Source organism: Argiope bruennichi, chromosome X1 (genome assembly GCF_947563725.1).
Source record: "Argiope bruennichi chromosome X1, qqArgBrue1.1, whole genome shotgun sequence".
NCBI lineage: Eukaryota > Metazoa > Arthropoda > Arachnida > Araneae > Araneidae > Argiope > Argiope bruennichi.
The window spans coordinates 13658089-13675657 of NC_079162.1; the positions used below are offsets into that span (position 1 = coordinate 13658089).

Below are 17569 nucleotides of genomic sequence, written 5' to 3' on the forward strand. Positions count from 1 at the left end.
TATATCACATTTGGTCGCAATATAAATATTGGATCTTTTATACTTTACTAAAATTAGTTTTATCTAAAAACAAGCATTTGATGTAAGTTTTTTTTAATCTTTTTATTTTTTACTTATTAAAAACGTCAAATGCAGATAAGTTAAATGAATTCCGAGGATGAAGAAAGATAAAAGATGCCAGTTTTCAACATCTGGGAATGTTGAACACTGCAGTATCCTGATTACTTATGTTCATACCTAAACTGAAAGTCTATTGTTGGAATTGACTGTGGGTGTAGCTAACATTTGTAATATCGTGTTTCTTTTTTGAAATGAACCGTGCGGAGTAGCTAAATCAGGAGAAAAGCTCATTTGGTTTTGTGGGGGGGGGAGAGGCAGAAAGAGGTGATATGCTGGGATACCAAATTAAACAGGAGATTGCTTAAGCACCTCCTGTTGAAAAATTACAGGTTGCGTCACAACCATATTTTGAGCATACAATCTCTAGAGTGTGCGGTCTTGATTTCAGAAGAAAAAAAAAGTTAATATTTTAACCTATAGAAAGGGAATGGTGCTGCTATACTAATAAGATATTCATTTTTAACAGGTATCAACAACAACTATTATTGTTCGTGTTTGCACAGTTCTCTTTAGAACATTGCCAATCAAGAAACGTAATTAGTTCTGTTAAATATTAATTTATTAAACAGGATAAACAGCAGACATTTTAGCATTACATAAATAATAATTTTTAACAATAAAATGGAATTCTATATACATTGCACAGTTACTATAACAGTTATAACAATTTACATCACAATTATTGTTTTCATGACATCCCTCTTTTATGTTATAAATTATGCAACATAATCATTTAAATAAGATGGTAATATACGGACATGGTTACTTCTTCTTTGGACTTTATAATCTTTCCTGTTACTATCTTCTTTGGATGGTATAATCCTGGATTTTGAGAATTTAAGAGTACTTCTGAGTACTCTTCTGAGTACTCTTAAAGTATTCATTATATCATCATTAGTATTTGCTTCTATATTAAAAGGTATCTTTGATTTTTTTTTATGCTTCCTATTACATCTTAGAATTTTACCAGACTGGTATCTAACAACCTGGAACCTATGATGCAATTTATACTCTGAAATTATTTCAGCAGGTTCCCATATTTTGTTTTTAAAATTCAGTATTCTAACATTTTCTTTTAGCTTCACTCTCTGACTCTTGAAGGTAATCAAAATCTAGTAGTTAAGGCCAGATTGGGCCAGTTAGTAGTGAATGGGTTAAGCTCAGACAATGGACGAACAATTTTGACGTAAAAGAATTTTGGAATGTTCCGTCTCTTAGCTAACTTTTCCTGATTATTATTAAATAATTCAGGTTTTAATATTTTATTAGATATTGATAATCTAATTTAATAAGTGAGGGCTAATAAAAGCATAATTAAAGTTCCCGTCTTCTGCTGGTTTCTTATAAATATAACTATTAAATGGTATGTTATCACAGTTATACAATGTTATGAACTCTAAATCTTAAAAAAACTAAAGTTTATTTATTACCTCTTCTGCACTTTTATTTGCAAGTTCATTCATTTTTATTCATTTTGAGTAATAAGCCATTACAGTCAGATCCTTTACATCCATATACAAAATTAAAATATTGCTAATTGATTGAAAAAAATATTGCTAATAATATTTCTTTCTCAGTCTGTGCATAGTTTTTTTCATGATTTATTAAACTTTGTGAAATAAATGACACATGTTGCCTTTTTGGATTAAACAAGATTTCAGTCCATCTTTTGAAATATTATATTGTATCATTATTTCAGTATTAGCACTGAAAACTTAAAATTGGGGGTTTAGACAACAATTTGTTTTCAAATCACACTTTCTGTTCTTTTTCCCGATAAAATCTTTTTCGTGAATGATCTTTTAATTTAGTGGTAACTTTAGATACATTGGGTGTAAATTTTTAAAGAAAATTTGTCATGCCTAACAATCTTCTAACTTTAATTTTTAATTTTGATGTTGTCATTTCAACTGTTGCCTTTATGTGATCTGGATCAGATTTCATTCCTGATTTTGAAATAATTTGGTCAACATATTTAACTTTTGATACACTGTATTGTAGTTTATCTGTTTTAAACTTTATATTTACATATTTAGCTCTTTTGAGAATCTTTAACATGATTACATTGTGTGAGTTATCTTTCCCTACAACTATAATGTTATCAAATTGAATCTACTCCCTCATTATCTCTAAAAAGCTTTTGACATCTTTTCCGAAAAATCTCAAGTGCAGAAGCTATGCCATATGACATTTGATCCAATTTTCATCTTTCAAATGATGTGTTAAATGGACTAATTTCAATGCTAAAATCTTTAGTTGAGTCATTCATAGCATTCAATCGTTTATTCCTCATGCTGGATGTATGAAAAAAATTTGTCATTCGTATACGACATTCTACCGTAATGAATAGAATTATTCGAATTTCTTTAGAATTTAGTTTATTTATCTGTATTATCAGAAGGTTTAAATTTAAACGTATTAACGATTTCCAGTCCTTCACTGCCAAGTAAATTTTGATTTTATCTATGCGCTTAACTTTCTCAATGGTGAAAAGATAATTTTCAGTTTCTGTTTCATTTTTCTTTCACGTTCTAAAAAGTAGATAGTCTGAATGCATCCATCATATACGTTATTCAAAGAATGTAGATTGCACTCATTAGAAATCCAGTTTCGCCGAAAATCTCTATGACAACTTGTTATTGCTAGTGTTTGTGTTGTGCTTTTCAGAACACTACCAATGAAGAAACATCACTTCCATTAAATATTAATGTATTAATAGGATATACAGCAGGAATTTTATGTACAGTATACAGTTACAGATATAACAGTTTTTAAATAGCACATGCAATGCTGCTGTTATTTGTAATCTCAATTGTTTCTTCATCAAGTACTGTTGCAATTTTTTCACTTCTCTCAAACTCAATTGGTTTCACTGCAAAAGTTCATCTCTTCAAAATGCAATATTTTTTATTGAAGATTTTTAATGGTAAGAAAAATCTGATGCAAACCTTTTGCCTACCACAATGCCTAGAGTGCAGCAGTAGATTATTATTTCTCTGGCCAAAGAGTTTTTACGAGTAACAGTTATTAATCTTGTAAAGTTGAGATCATAGTTACTAAAATCGTAGTTAATGACAAAATATCTTCATATATTCATTATGTAGACTGAAGAATTACTATCATCACACAATTATTTTACTTCTATTAAATAACGCATGCACTTTTTGAAATCGAAACTGCATACTTAGAAGACTGTGAGTAAAATTTGGTTGTGATCCTGCAGTGCTTTTTGCAAAGATGTTGCCTTAATCATTGTTAAATCTGTTTAAATTGGATCACCTTGTATTATGAATTCCTGCAAGATAAATATTACCAACAACATTTAATGCTTTTTTGCTAAACATTAAGGCAAAGACGTTTGAAGTATTTCAAATCACTTAGGAAGACAATATTAAGCTGCATTTTGGAAAACTTATTAAAAAACATTGAGCATTTGTTTAGAATCTCATTTGCTCTATTCACAAGATGTTTCTTCTTCTTGCAAGCTGTAAGGTACAACATTACAGAGCTGCACTTTTGTTCTTACAAAAATTATATAGAGATTGTCTGCTCTTATCATGACTCAGTAGTTAATTTCTAAATTATTAGAGATAGAAATTAGAAGAATGGTAAAAAGAACTATTATTTGTGCTGTTTGAATCAAGGAATATATTTCTCAAAATAATATGAAATCTAACTTTTTCTTTTGCTGTTCCTCAATCCTATCAATCATATTTAGAAAAATATTATTGACATTATAACAACTTATGTATTATAAAACCCCTCATTCTTGTGCAAATAAAACCAATCAAGTTATGAAATGTTGAAAATCACCATTTTAGACGAATTCTATTGATAAATTCGTGATTTTTTTTATTTGTGATTACAAATTAAAATTCCATGGAATTTTAATTTGTTGAAATAGCTTTTTCTCCATAAATGGAGAAATACCCTCATCTCTTCTTGGATATGTTTCATTAAGTAAAATAAAAAATTATATGAAAATTACTCTTAATTTGAATCAATGTTTTTGATTTTTAGATTATAACAAATATGGAAAACCTTCCAAAAAATTCTATGGCAGTATGGCTATAGTTTTTAATCATAAAATGTTAATATAGATCATTTTCTCTTATGTGCATCAATCAAGTAAGGTCAGAATATCTTTAAAGATAGCATATATATTTTTACGGAACTTAATTTCCACTAGTGCGTAAAGTCACTGGGTTTGTTTGTAGTGGATGTATGGTGTGAAAACAATGAACAGGCCTCAGTAACGAACGACGACTTTTATTAAACGCGAATACAATAATACAAAGATAACAAATACACAGTCGAGACTAATACATGACAGCACACTACAACACACAGTAGCCCACAATTAGTAATATGTAGCAATAACAAACACATCAGACAAAGCGGTCCGACAGAATTCAGCAGATGAGGGAATCTTTGTAGCCTCACTTTACGGTCTCTCCAAATGGCTGCTATTCCCCACTGTCTGCTCGCTTTAGCTGTATCCAACTGTCGACACACTATTACATGACTAGCTACTCCTCAGAGGACTCGATGCTGCTTCCACAATAAACACCAGGACTCGGCACACAGCTCAGTTCGGTAGTCGCTTGTGCTCCACATGACGCTTACTCTTCGCTATCCTCTCGATACTTGACTGATTACGACTCCAACTCACTGCAGCTTGAGATTGCCGGCCTTTTATAGTTCAGAGAAGGTTCTGGACCAATCAGGCGTATCTCGGTTCCTATTGGCTGGATTGTTAAAATTCTGGAAGTTTCCAGTAATATCTATTTTGTCGCCAAGCTGTGAGATCAGAAATCACTGACGCTGTACCCGATCAGCACCCAACAGAACCGATCGTAAAATGGTCTTTCCAGTGATTGAACTAATTGTGCTGGGAAGCAACATTACAGGTTTATAACAACATGTTATGTTAAAAAGATAAGGATATTGCCTGAGAAAATTACTAAAATGGACATGTTTGTTTATTGTTGTGTATTGATTTTGATAGAGTAGAGTTCTTTCAGTGTTTTAATTCTTTTCAGAATAAATTGTTTTGCCAATGTGTGAGAAAATTTTAATGCATAATTTTTGATCAAGTGATTATACTGTCCTTCTCTTTTACTATCTTTTTAAACTTATCATTTTCTTTAAAATTGTGTATGAAATATATTTAATTTATAAATTTGATTAATTCTTTAAATACAGTAAATAGTTGAAAAATCTTCTAATTTTTTTTCCAGTGATGTCTCTGGAGCTAAAGATATTTTAGAAGTTATGAGGTGTGTAATTTTTTTTTTTTTTTTTCGTTTCTAAGCATGTGATTATTTTAAAAAAAATTAAGATAAATCTTAATTTTTTATGTAAAATTACTGCTGCCAAACAAATTGTCTAAACTAATAATTTTTAACTGCTTTACTCAATTCGATTATAATGTTTGTCATGCATTTTATGCAAATATTTGTGTTTAGCATTACATGGATTGATAAAAGGTTTTTCTAATCAACTGTTGAATTTAATAAGACGCAGATTTGATTCAAATAATGTATTTAAAAATTAAGTAGCTTTGTTTTTATGCATTTCTTTAATTAACTTCAGTTGTTTCATGTTTATAAAGAATGAAATAAAATTTACTTAATTCCTAATGTGCTAAAATTTTGCAATTTTGTACACCTGTGTGTTTTTAATGTGTTATTTTAATATTTTCAAAATTCAGTAAATTGATTCATTTTATTTTATTTTGAATAATGAATTGTAATAATGAATTAGAGAAATAACTGATTTCATGATTTCACTATAGTTATAATAATGAACTATAAATTAAAGCCTAAAAAGAAGAAAGTAATAATATATTTTTTTTAAATCTACTTTTTAGCTCACTAGTAAAATTTTGTTTATAAAAAATTTTTATTACACATTTTGTACATAGTAGATGCAGTAGTAAAATTTTATTTGAGGAAAATTTTTGATTTTAACATAAGATTAATTATCTCAACTAGTGAAAAATACTGAGGTGTGAGCTCCTTCGGAATTACTCCATTTGTTTACGGCACTCTTCTACGTACCTTCATATAATTTCTGAAAACTGTCTTTTGCAATTTCCTGTGGTGTTTCATGAGATGTTGCTTTTACTTAATCGTATGATGCAGAAACATTTAACTCCAAAATTAGTTTAAAAGCATTATGCCCCCCCCCCCCATGCAGGATGTGAGGTGCACTCTTAAACATACTTTCTGTTTTCTTTGTACTGTATACTATACCTACTTTATCTCACTGGCACAGAAGTTGTTAAAATGTTTTGTGCTAAAATAATCTAACCCTCTTTGCTATATTTCAAACTGCTCTGGGACGAATGGAATCTAAATTGTATAGACAGTACTTGTTCACACTTCTAATCTTGTGAAAATATTTTGAGGGAAAAAACAATTCCTAAATCCATTAATGCCTTGACCTACAAATTTATTTAATTTCCTAATTGGATGAACATTTCCTATTTGAGATATTTAATATTATTTTAATTCCTATAATAATATAAGAGCATTTGAAATATTAAAGCGTTTAAATGCGATTTTTCAATTATAAATTATTTAATAATTTTGCTTAACTGCAGATTTAAAATTAAAAATTCAGTAATTCGATGCACAAGTCAAAACTTGTCATTGCATGTGAAGAGGCTAACCCTTCTACTGGGTTTCCCTTTCCTGAATTTTTTGTAGCTTTATATTAAACAAATAATATTAGTAATAATTTTAATGAAAATTGTCTTTGTCAGTTATTTCACATAATATCTTGTAGCGTTTTCCCTCTTTCCCTTACCTGGTTAATGGCATTCAGACCATATGTAACGTCTCCCATTTTTCCACATATAGTTAAGTGCACGTGCACATCTAGATATGGATCCTTTACACTAGGAGAGTCATTGTGTCTGGTCTACTGTTACTATATCCAGGTGTAGGAAAACAAATGTGTCTGCTGTCGTTTCAAATAGATTCATCATGTCTTCAAGGGAGAGGAACGTCAAAACATCTAGATGCTAAACTTTTTTTCCTGTATGAAGAGACTCCTCAGTTATCAAGAACCGATCAATTACCACCAATCATGGTCATTAAGTGTCAAACCTAGCTGCATTTCTGCCGGCGTTAGCTGCGAATTGATTGTAATTGACATATTCTCAAGAGGAGGTTGGTCATAAAGATAGTTCCTGAACAGACACTCCCTCGGTTGTGTTTAAACTAATGAGGAAACGTTGCTGAGCTACTATTGGGTGATAGGGAACTGAAGTTCACTAATGGGAAATCCGGAGGTGGATATATAATGAAAATAAAATGCGTTTTTTTTCCCCTCCCTCTAGAGAAGGGGGAGATAAAGGCTTTGAATTAGAATTCGGAGAGACTTCAGAATGCGGAAAAGTTGTTCCTGATTTTTTAAGAAGCTCCGTGTGATTCGGCATTCTATGTTAGGATTCACCCGATAAAGATCGGTGGATTTCTGGAGCGGCCCTTGAGTAGCCATTTAGAGCTAACAACCTGTTAGCGGTATTTTGGTGACTTATTTTATGATTTGATCGAGGAACTATTTCTTGATTGAACTGTTATATGATTTTTGTGAATAATATTAACCTAGATGAGAACAAATTGTTGCAAATATATAGGGCTGTAAATAAAATAATTATTTGATCGGTCTTGATCAAGATATTATAGCCTTATATTAATTGGTGGCAGCGGTAAAAGATAGAACTTTGTGTTGTACCTATCATTAGATAACTGGACTTGCGTTTGGGACCCAGAAGATTTCTAGACCGAGAAAACTGTTACAACATCTAAGTTGGAAAAAGTTATAAGAATTTGCGCAGTATCTGCATATATATAACTGGACTTGCGTTCCGGACCTAAAAGATTTCTAGTCCGAAAAACTTCTACAGTGCCTACGTTGGAAAGAATCTACGGAAACGACTAGCCCAGAGCATCCATCTCTTTCAAAAGAAACCAGCCCCAAGGAAGCCAGTAGAAGACCGAGTAGCTTAGAAAACGATGAGATTGGTTATTTTCTTCTTCCACAGGCAATTATCAGGTTTTAGAAAAAAATATAGTGAAAAAATATTTCTAAAAATTCAGGAAATTTTTATCACTTTGGTGAAATTAAATTTAAAAGTTAAATTTCGATTTGTCGATTAATTGTTTATTTATTCTCTACTGAGCTTTGCAAAATTGTTTGATTGCTCTATGGATTTAAGTACTAGGTTTAAAAGTTCACGATTCTGAGAGTATTTTTGTCGGTGACATATTATCGAGTTTAAGCAAAACTTTATTGAGAAATTATTTATTGTGTTTAATTGAATTGAAATTAATAGTAAAATATTTTCATGCAGATTAGGATAAAATTTGATAGTGATTTATTTTTTTGAATTGTACTGTGTATTTTTGTCTAGTTGAATAAGAAAGTAAATTTAAGTATGCAATGTATGTGGTAAATTAACATTAAAAACTTCAGATTTAAAGATATTTTAGTTGTAGGTTTTTGTATTGAAATAGATTTTGAAGAGGAGTTTGTTAAAAATCAGTTAGAAGTTATTGTTCAGGAACGTGAAACCACTGAAGCTAAAGAAAGTCCTAGGGCCAGAGAAGCTGTAGCTGAAGAAAATGCTAGAGCTAGTGTTAGAGAAGAACTGACGTACGAATTAAAAAATTATAAATAAATAGTGCCTCGGCAACGGTTACTGAAGCTTCGAACCGAAACGAAAGTAGTAAAAACCGACCCTGACTAAAAAATCTTACGCAAAAATTTGATGCACGAGTCATCGATATTTCTTTATATCTGGCTTTATTTGAGTGCCAAGCTCGCATGGCAGAACTTGAGGAATCTGAATGTTTGCCGTAACTTATTTCACTTTTGCCATTAGATCTGGCACAAATTGTCGTTAAAGAGCCGGAAGAAAAAATGCAGAATTATTAAAACGTAAATGAAATTTTGCTAGATAGAAACCAGAAACCCTTATATTAAAATTCATTCAGAATCAGAAAAAAACCGGCACATTATGGAAATAATTAGTTTTCAAACTTCGAAACTATTTAGAAGGTTGGTTAGATGGAACGGAAGTTAGAGATTTTGTAAGTTTAAAAAAATCTAAGGATCCTTGATCAGATTAAACGTCGCGTACGGAGTGAGGCGAAAGACCATTTGCTGGTCGAATAGGGAAAGTTGGTGATCCCAAAAATTGATCAATACGTATCGGTCAGGATTAACGTCAAACCGAATAACTTTAAAATTCCCAAGTGGAAACCATTAGAAAGGGGTAGGTCGGTTTCACGGAAGAAGAAAATTAAAAATAAGTAGAGAAATCCGAACCGCAATTTTGGAAAAAGTCAACCTTCAAAGGAACAATTATTAACTCAGTTTACATAGTAGAAAATTGGTCACTTTGAGTAAAGTATTTACCGCAAATTCAAAGCTATCATCTGGCCTATGTAGAATCTTCTATGATTTATGGGGAAAGAGTAAAAGAGATATATATATATAATATAATATGGTTAATAAAGATTAGAGAGATGTTAAAAGGGACACCATTTTGTATTCATTTAAATCCTGTGTAACTGTCATAGTTTGAGAAATTCTGCTATAATTCCTTTCCTTATTTCTTAAATCAGTATATTTAAAACTAAATCTTTCACTAATTCCTTTAATTCAAAAAGTTAATGAATAGTTTTTCGTCTACAGAAGAAAACATGATTTAAGCATTTAAAGCATTGGCAACAAACTTAATTCAGCAGTAAAACTCATAATAAGAATGTGTTTGTTTCGTTCCACTTGTAACAAGAGCAGAAGTAGTATAAGCAAACATTGAACACTACAAAAACTTCAAATTGATGTGTTGTGTACTTGAATTGCCATAATTTTTTTTTATTATTATTATAATTTGCCCGTTTTCCTTTATGGCAAATTGCTGTCATTTGCTGGGAAAAAATAACTGCCCCAAGCCATGCGTTTTTGATTGCTACTGCCTTTGTATATGCACCCTTTATAGAATCAAGCCTGATCACATCACATCATTGAAATTCATTGTTTAATACTGAGTTATTCTATAGGTCAGCGAATTTATCTCCAACTGCTGAATCATATGCAACTCTTTCCTGTGGCTTTGCAGAGAGAGGGGATATAGATGGCTTAAATTCTGTTTTGGCTGAAGCAAAAGACAATAATATTGTATTATCCAATAAACATTATCTTGATATAATATCTTCTTGGTCTAATGCTGAAAATATGAAAATCGTTGATGAAGTAAGTAAACCTTTCCCTTAATATATCATGTTTGTCAGGTGATTAAAATGAGAAATGGTTATTATAATTGTGTGTTTAGAGGTTAAGAAAAGAATATGAATTTTCAGTATTGATTGAAGATTATAAGCCAACACAGCTGAAACTGGAACCATATTCCATCGCTTCTCATTAGATTAAAAGGGAAAGCAGGTCTAAATAATACATGAGCACTGCTGCTCAAAAAAGGTTGTTTTATTTAAGTGAGCTTATAAACTATCTTGAAAAAGTGACAAGAACTAATTTAGAACTCTAGTCCTTTTATGTTAAAAATGCTTATTTTCCTAGACATGGTATTTATTATTTATTCAAACAAACAAACAAAAACATGAATTGGACGAACACATGAACAGAACAGACACAAAAGAATTTACAAATAAGATGCATGCATGTTATTGGGGAAATTCTGATGCTTGAAATACTCTTAATTGATTTCAAATTCTGAGATAACATTATTTGAACTTTGGAATATTTTAACTGTGATCAGAATTTTTTTTTAGATTTTGGAAAACAGCAACATGAATAATATTTGTCATAAAATCTATTGCAGAATTTTCCAACCTTTTGTAAAACCATCTTTGCTAAGAAAACAAAATTCTTACAGCCCTTTCTTCCTTAGTATATAATCATACCAAGTATTAAATTATTGTTGCACAATATCTCTAGCTATTTTATTTGCCTTATCTATTAATAATCACGAAATAGAAATATGTATCATATGTAATAAAAAATTGTTTATTAAAAATCAATCAGAAAATAAATTTTAAAAAATTAATGAGATGATTGATGCTTGTAAAGATCAAGCAGTTTCTTAATACTGAGTTCCAATTTCATTAATATCAGTTGCAAATTGCCAATCAATGATGCAAATTGCTAATCAATGATGTACAATCTATTCCTTTTCTTAGACAGTAAATAAACTTTTGAATTGAACTCACACTCAGCCAAATACAATGAAAAAGGAGCAATTAAGCATATCCAATTCCCAGGTAGAGAGATGGTATTGATTTTTAAGGCCAGAATTCTTTGCATCCTTTTCCAAGTTTTTCTCTTAGTTATTCGTTGATTATGAATTCTATGAATTCATCTTCTAAATTTGACTAATTTACAGTATCTGTATTTGTGATAGAATCTGAAATCTAACTCAGTCATTTAACTGCAGCTGATATTTAGATCTACTAATTCAGGTATACTAGATTACCGTGTATGTTATTTAATGTGATTGTGGTTAATGTTACCATTTGCTTTATGAAAATCCTAGTTTTGAACTGATGTATTAAAATATATACAAAAATATTAATTAATGTGATAGCTACATGGTTTAATTTTATCAGTTTTGAAGTAGATAATTAATCGATCCTTCATTCTTAACCAACATTAATAATTGACATTTGTGGAATTTTTTGCATAGCGCCCTCGTAAATAAACATTTGAAAGTTATCTTGCATATGTCATGGGCTTCAATTCCCTTGTCGAGATTAGAGCAGGTGGTCTAGAATGGTCTGAACGGATAGCTTAGCTGTCAGATCTGATTAGAAACTGTTAAACTTCCATAAATCTCTAACTATATTATGGTGCCAAAATGGATAAAAAAACACATTTGAATTTTAAAAACAAAATTGAAGTTCGTAACAGGTATAAAAGCTTTACCTAAAATATGTAAAGGCAATACTGCAGCGCATTTGAAAATTTCACAAGCTGTTATTTGTTAAATTTTAAAAAATCGCGAACTTTTTGTGAACAAAGTTAAATAATAAACGTTGATTCCGACGAGGACGTATGTGTTGAAGAAAACCTGCCAACGAATGCAAGAAATAAATCAAGCACTTAATATTTTGAAACCCAGAGTGTAATACTTCTCTGCCTGATATATTTAGACCTTCTTGATTATCAACCATTCCAAAAACACATATTCTGATAGACCATCCTCAGAAAAACTATCTTCTAAATGTTACTTAAAATATCATGAATGATATTCTAAGCTCAGCAATCTCACTTGCAAATATTAAAAATTGTTAAGCATTTTTTATATGTTATGTTTTATTCTTTCCATAAGATGCTGGAAAATATTGTTGATGTCAATGATTGGCGACAAGAAATAATAAATGCCATGTTGGGTTTGGTATACAAAGGTATGGATGCCAGTGCTTTCAAGTTGCTTCTCAGAATAGCAAATCCAGAAAACAACTTTACCAATGTTTTTTTGAAGGCACTGCTGAAATGTGACACAGTAAGTATACCATTTTTTAAATTGGTATTTACTAAACTAAGGAAAAGAAGTTTTTTAAGTTTATAAGATTTCCTAACTAGTTTTAGCATATCAATATTGGTGATTGTACCCATTCACAAGAATTATGTTGCAAAAGAGCAAATTGTAGGAAGAGTTTTTTTTATCTCCAAAAATTTTTCATCGAATCTCTTGCTGTTCATACTTTGATAATATCTATGCAAATTTTGGAAATCTTTTCTCAATTTCTCAATTATATTAAAAAGCTTGTAATACATTTTCCACTTCTTTTAATTACTATAGAAATCAAGTTGCAGTTGGTTTCATATTCGCCATATTCAGTATTGTAATTCTGTTCCATTTTGTATATATTGTTTTAAAAAATGGCATTAAAGTTTACAATATTGCTTTATTATGTAAGGTTTTTGAAATTATGAAAAGTTCTTCTCATTATAACCAGTTTAATCTGTTTTTGGAGAGTTGGGGAAAACGCCTGGCTTCGGAAATAAATTAGAGCAAAGCTAGAAATTCTTTTGAACCCTTCAGTTTAACTGAATGTACTAAGTCCTCATCTCCCTCACATGCACACCTCCTCTTGTTAGGTAGCCTTTGTAGGCAAATTTGTAGTTAAAAAAACAGTTTAGAAAAGCGATTAATATTGCAGTATCTCAAAAATTTAAAAAAAAAAAGTTATAAAAATTTTACTTGTGCAAATGTTGTAGATCGTGAAATTCCGAGTAAAATGAATATTGACACAAATTTTGTTTTAATTCAGCTACCTGCAAATTTTAAAAAAATGCATCTTTTTTGGATAGTATTAAACTTATTTAAAGATAATTGGTAAAAAATGGGAAAAGTTTATTATTTCTGATATTGTATTAGAAATGAAAATAGAAGTACTGATGAAAGAGATTAAAGAAAGGGGAAAGATATAGAAAAGTATACCAAGTCATCTGCGGAAACACAAGTCAACCAATTACTGACTCCCGAAGCCAGAATGAAATGGATTGACAGTTAAACTGTGTGCTCAGTACAATTGTATGATAACTGTAATGAAGCAATTTATATATGCAAAAAAGGGGCAGTGGCGATTTCTTTCTAAAGTGCTTATAAATGATGCTCCTTTATTTTCTCGCTATTGATTAATTCTTATATTCTAAATCCTGCTACCGTCGTTTACAAGATCTAATTGGTCTGAAATGATGATTTAATCTGAGTGAATACAACAAATTTGAAAGATTTTTCGCAATTTGGATCTTCCGTTACGTTTTGGTCCGGTCTGTGATTACAGAGACGACAGAAAGATGGCATCTGAAGCCTACAAAGTGTTAGGGCATTTCCGACAGTATTACGTTTAAGTGGATTCTTCGATTACTGTTTTTGTAAAGATTGTTCTAAAAATTGAAGAATTTTGTAATTAATCATTAGCTTCACGAACATGTTGGTAAGGATCCTAGAATTTCAATAATTAGTAAACTTGTTCTCATCTTGTGACCCATTTCCATAATATGAATGCCTTACATTCAAAGCAAGTGGTATTGTGATAGATGAAAGTATAAATTTCCATAATGCTCTTAAAATTGTAGTTGATGGTTTGTCAAAAATTTTTGATAAACTTTGTTGCTGTTATGTTTAAATGGAAAAGCAAGTAATGTCTATTTGGGGTTTCACTTCCAATGTCCTTGGTAAATTAATTCTAATACCATTTTCAGATGAATCCTTCTTCTTTTCCATTGTAATTGTTTGATGAAGACGGATTGTCCAAGCTTCACAAATCAATATTTTATGATCAATTTTCTACTGTAATATTTTCAAAGACACCCAGGGCATATATTAAATGAGCATCCCTTTTCTTCTGTTTTTTATAAACTGCTGTCTGCGTACTTCCGAATGAATTGTTATGAAAAAAAAAGTTAATACAAAAACTAGAATTAAGCTTGTATAATAATAAAACATTTTTGAACTAATTTTATTGTTTGTTACAAACTGGGTGCCTTTAGTGATCTGCTGATTCTCACGTCTAATTACCTATGTGGATTTCATAATGTCAACTTTTAATTTATTTATTCAATCCATTTAATTTTTGTTTGTTAATTGTAACTATTTACCAAGCAATCAATTGGAAACTACTCGAGAGGGGGGGACTATTCGAAAAATGCATTATTTTTTATCTAAATTTTGATGCTTAAGAAATGAAAATGTTTGCAGTTTTGTATTGCATTTAATTGTAATAAAAGAGTTAGACAAAATGGCATTTTAAAAAGATGTGAAATTATTAAGATTATTTAACATTGGTCAAAGATAATTAAATTAAATTTAAGTTTCAATTATTGTAAATTATATTGTTAATTATAAAATATATATTTAAGCAAATTATAAAACACATCTGTACAGAAAATTAAATTATTTAGATTCTTTTATCCAGAAAATAAATGAAATAACTATCTTATAAAATGTACAACTAAATATATCTTAAAAATTTTTTTTAAAGGATTGGAACCATCTAAATTACTCATATCCATATTATTTACATTTTATGCCAAATATAAATTGTTGTAAGCTAATAATAATAACTGAACATTTATAAGCTTTAAAATATCTAAAACATATTTAATCTATTGGTATTGCATAAATGAATAGTATAATTAAATACATACAGATGTTTTTTTTTTTTTTTTTTTTTTACATTAGGTTGCCTTTTTTTTAATGAAATGCACAATAAAACGCATTCATTGCTTTAGGTGTTATAAAAATCTCTTAAATAATTCATACAAATTTAATAAATTGCACATAACAAATCCAATCCTGGATTATAATTTTCAATTCGTTTTATTTAAATTGTCATAAATTCATTTGATTTGCAAAAATCATGTACTGGAATTTATTTAAATTCAGATCAAGTATCATTTAAATTTCAAGATGTTATTCTCAAGATTTTTGTTTTCGTGTTTTCAAATTTTAATATGGATTGCTTCATTAATTTCATAGATATTATAGAATATTTTATCAAAATATTTAAAAATAAATTTTATATTAAAAAGTTTGGAAGTTTTTAATAAAAGTTCGCTATAAAATTTTTAAAGATTTTATGCATTCTAATTTTAAACGCTTTGTCAGTTTTGCCGTGTGCATTGATTTATCTCATTTACAGGGTGCGACAGAAAAACCCGGACGAACAATTTTTAATATAACTTGATTAAAAATAAGTAAATTCACAAAATATAATAAATAATAAAAAGAGTAGACTACTAATAAATAAATTTAATTTGTTTCAAAGTGGCCGCCTTGTGCTGCGATACAGAGGCGAAAACGCTTATTAAAATTTTCAGCAAAGGCCCACAAGTCTTCTACCTGTAATCTATCCCATTCCCGCCGAAGCCATTGCTTTAGAGAGTCCAAACTTTTATGCTGTTTAGTGCAAGCCCTAGACTCCAAAATGGACTATATACTGTAATCATTAGATTGAGATTCGGCGAGTGTGCCCATTCTCCAGATGATATAAGGTCCATAAAATGCGCCTTGCACCACTCTGCTGCCTTTTTCGCCTTTTGAGCTGACGAGGAGTCTTGTTGAAACTCCCACTTTACATTGCCGAAGTGCCCTAGGAAATACAATAGCTTTTAGAATGTCCCGTTGGTTCATTTTCCGATTTATTTTAACGCCCTCATCCACAAAAACCAGAGATGTTTTGCCTTTTGCCCAAATTCCGCCCCAGTCCATGAACGTCTTTGGATTTTTGCGATGTTCACCAATTGCTGAAGCCCTCGGAGCGTCTACAGATTAATTCCTATAGTTCTAGGAGTTATGAGCTTTTGGACGGTAAAGAACTTCTCATTTGTGAAAAGAAATCTCTCAGCGCTGACTTACGGTCCGTCTTAAAAGTTTTCGGTATCTTTGGAGCCACACGTGTTTCTTTTCTTCAGTCAGAAACTGAACTTCTTGGAACTTGTAGGCCCAAGCTCTGTTTTTGCCATTCGCCGCATTAATCGGTTACTTATTTCCATTTCACGAGCGATCTTTCCCATGAGAACCTACGGATTATGCTGAGAATACTCAGCACTGCCACTGTAGTGAAAGGCTCTTTTTAAAGCGTAAAATTGAATTCTACAAAATTAAAACCGAAGGGTTATTAAATGCAATCCAATTTTATTTGGAAAGTAGATTAGACACAGAAAGCCAGGATTACCACATCATGCGGCAAAACCACCAGGAGTCCCTTGAACAGAAAGGAGCACTAGAGGGTGAGTTGGACATTCTACCTAATTGTTGTGGCAAAGGTAGAGCTAAGATAGTAAACCAGAAGAAATTTACCCTGTCCCCAAAAAGAAAAACAGCTCGCCCAGCCCAGGAAAGCAAAATTAATCTTATTGAAACTACAAACAAATTTAAACCCCTAGAAAAAATCAACTCACAAACTGAGGAAACAGTCATCCCAGTTAAAAAACTATCCCCAATAATGCTTAAATACTGCCCAGAATACGCTGAAATACTTGTACAAATTAGGAGAGTCTGTGGTCCAACAGACAACAAACTAGCTAGCGGTTATGTTAAAATCTTCCCCACCGATGCAGAACAGCATAGAAGAATAACAAACTTCTGTAAATCCCAGGGCTACGATTTCTACATCATTAAGCCAAGAGATGAGAGGCCACTCAATGTAGTGATCAAAGGAGTACCCCATGAACATAACTCTGAAGAGCTAAAACAAGTCCTATTAATCGAACACAATCTACCTGTCACTAAAGTATCACAACTTACGCAACTTAAATCAAGACGCCCCCTCCCATTCTTCCTTATTGAGTTAAGAAGAAATAATGAGGTGCAAAGAGTTTTTGATATTGAGCATATAAACTACCTAAAGATCACGGTGGAACCCTTTAGGGGTAGGAGAACTATCAACCAATGCTTCAAATG

At 30.8% G+C, this 17569-nt stretch overlaps 1 protein-coding gene across 6 annotated transcripts in view; it reads left to right on the forward strand.

The window, feature by feature from the left end:
* LOC129958150 (leucine-rich PPR motif-containing protein, mitochondrial-like) overlaps positions 1 to 17569 on the forward strand; it is a 123933-nt gene that overhangs the window by 20887 nt on the left and 85477 nt on the right. For all 6 annotated transcript variants that reach the window (XM_056070376.1, XM_056070377.1, XM_056070379.1 and 3 more), the window contains exons 7-9: positions 5361 to 5399; positions 10200 to 10392; positions 12485 to 12658. In XM_056070376.1, coding sequence (XP_055926351.1) covers positions 5361 to 5399; positions 10200 to 10392; positions 12485 to 12658 — 406 coding nt within the window. The remainder of the gene's footprint in view (positions 1 to 5360; positions 5400 to 10199; positions 10393 to 12484; positions 12659 to 17569) is intronic.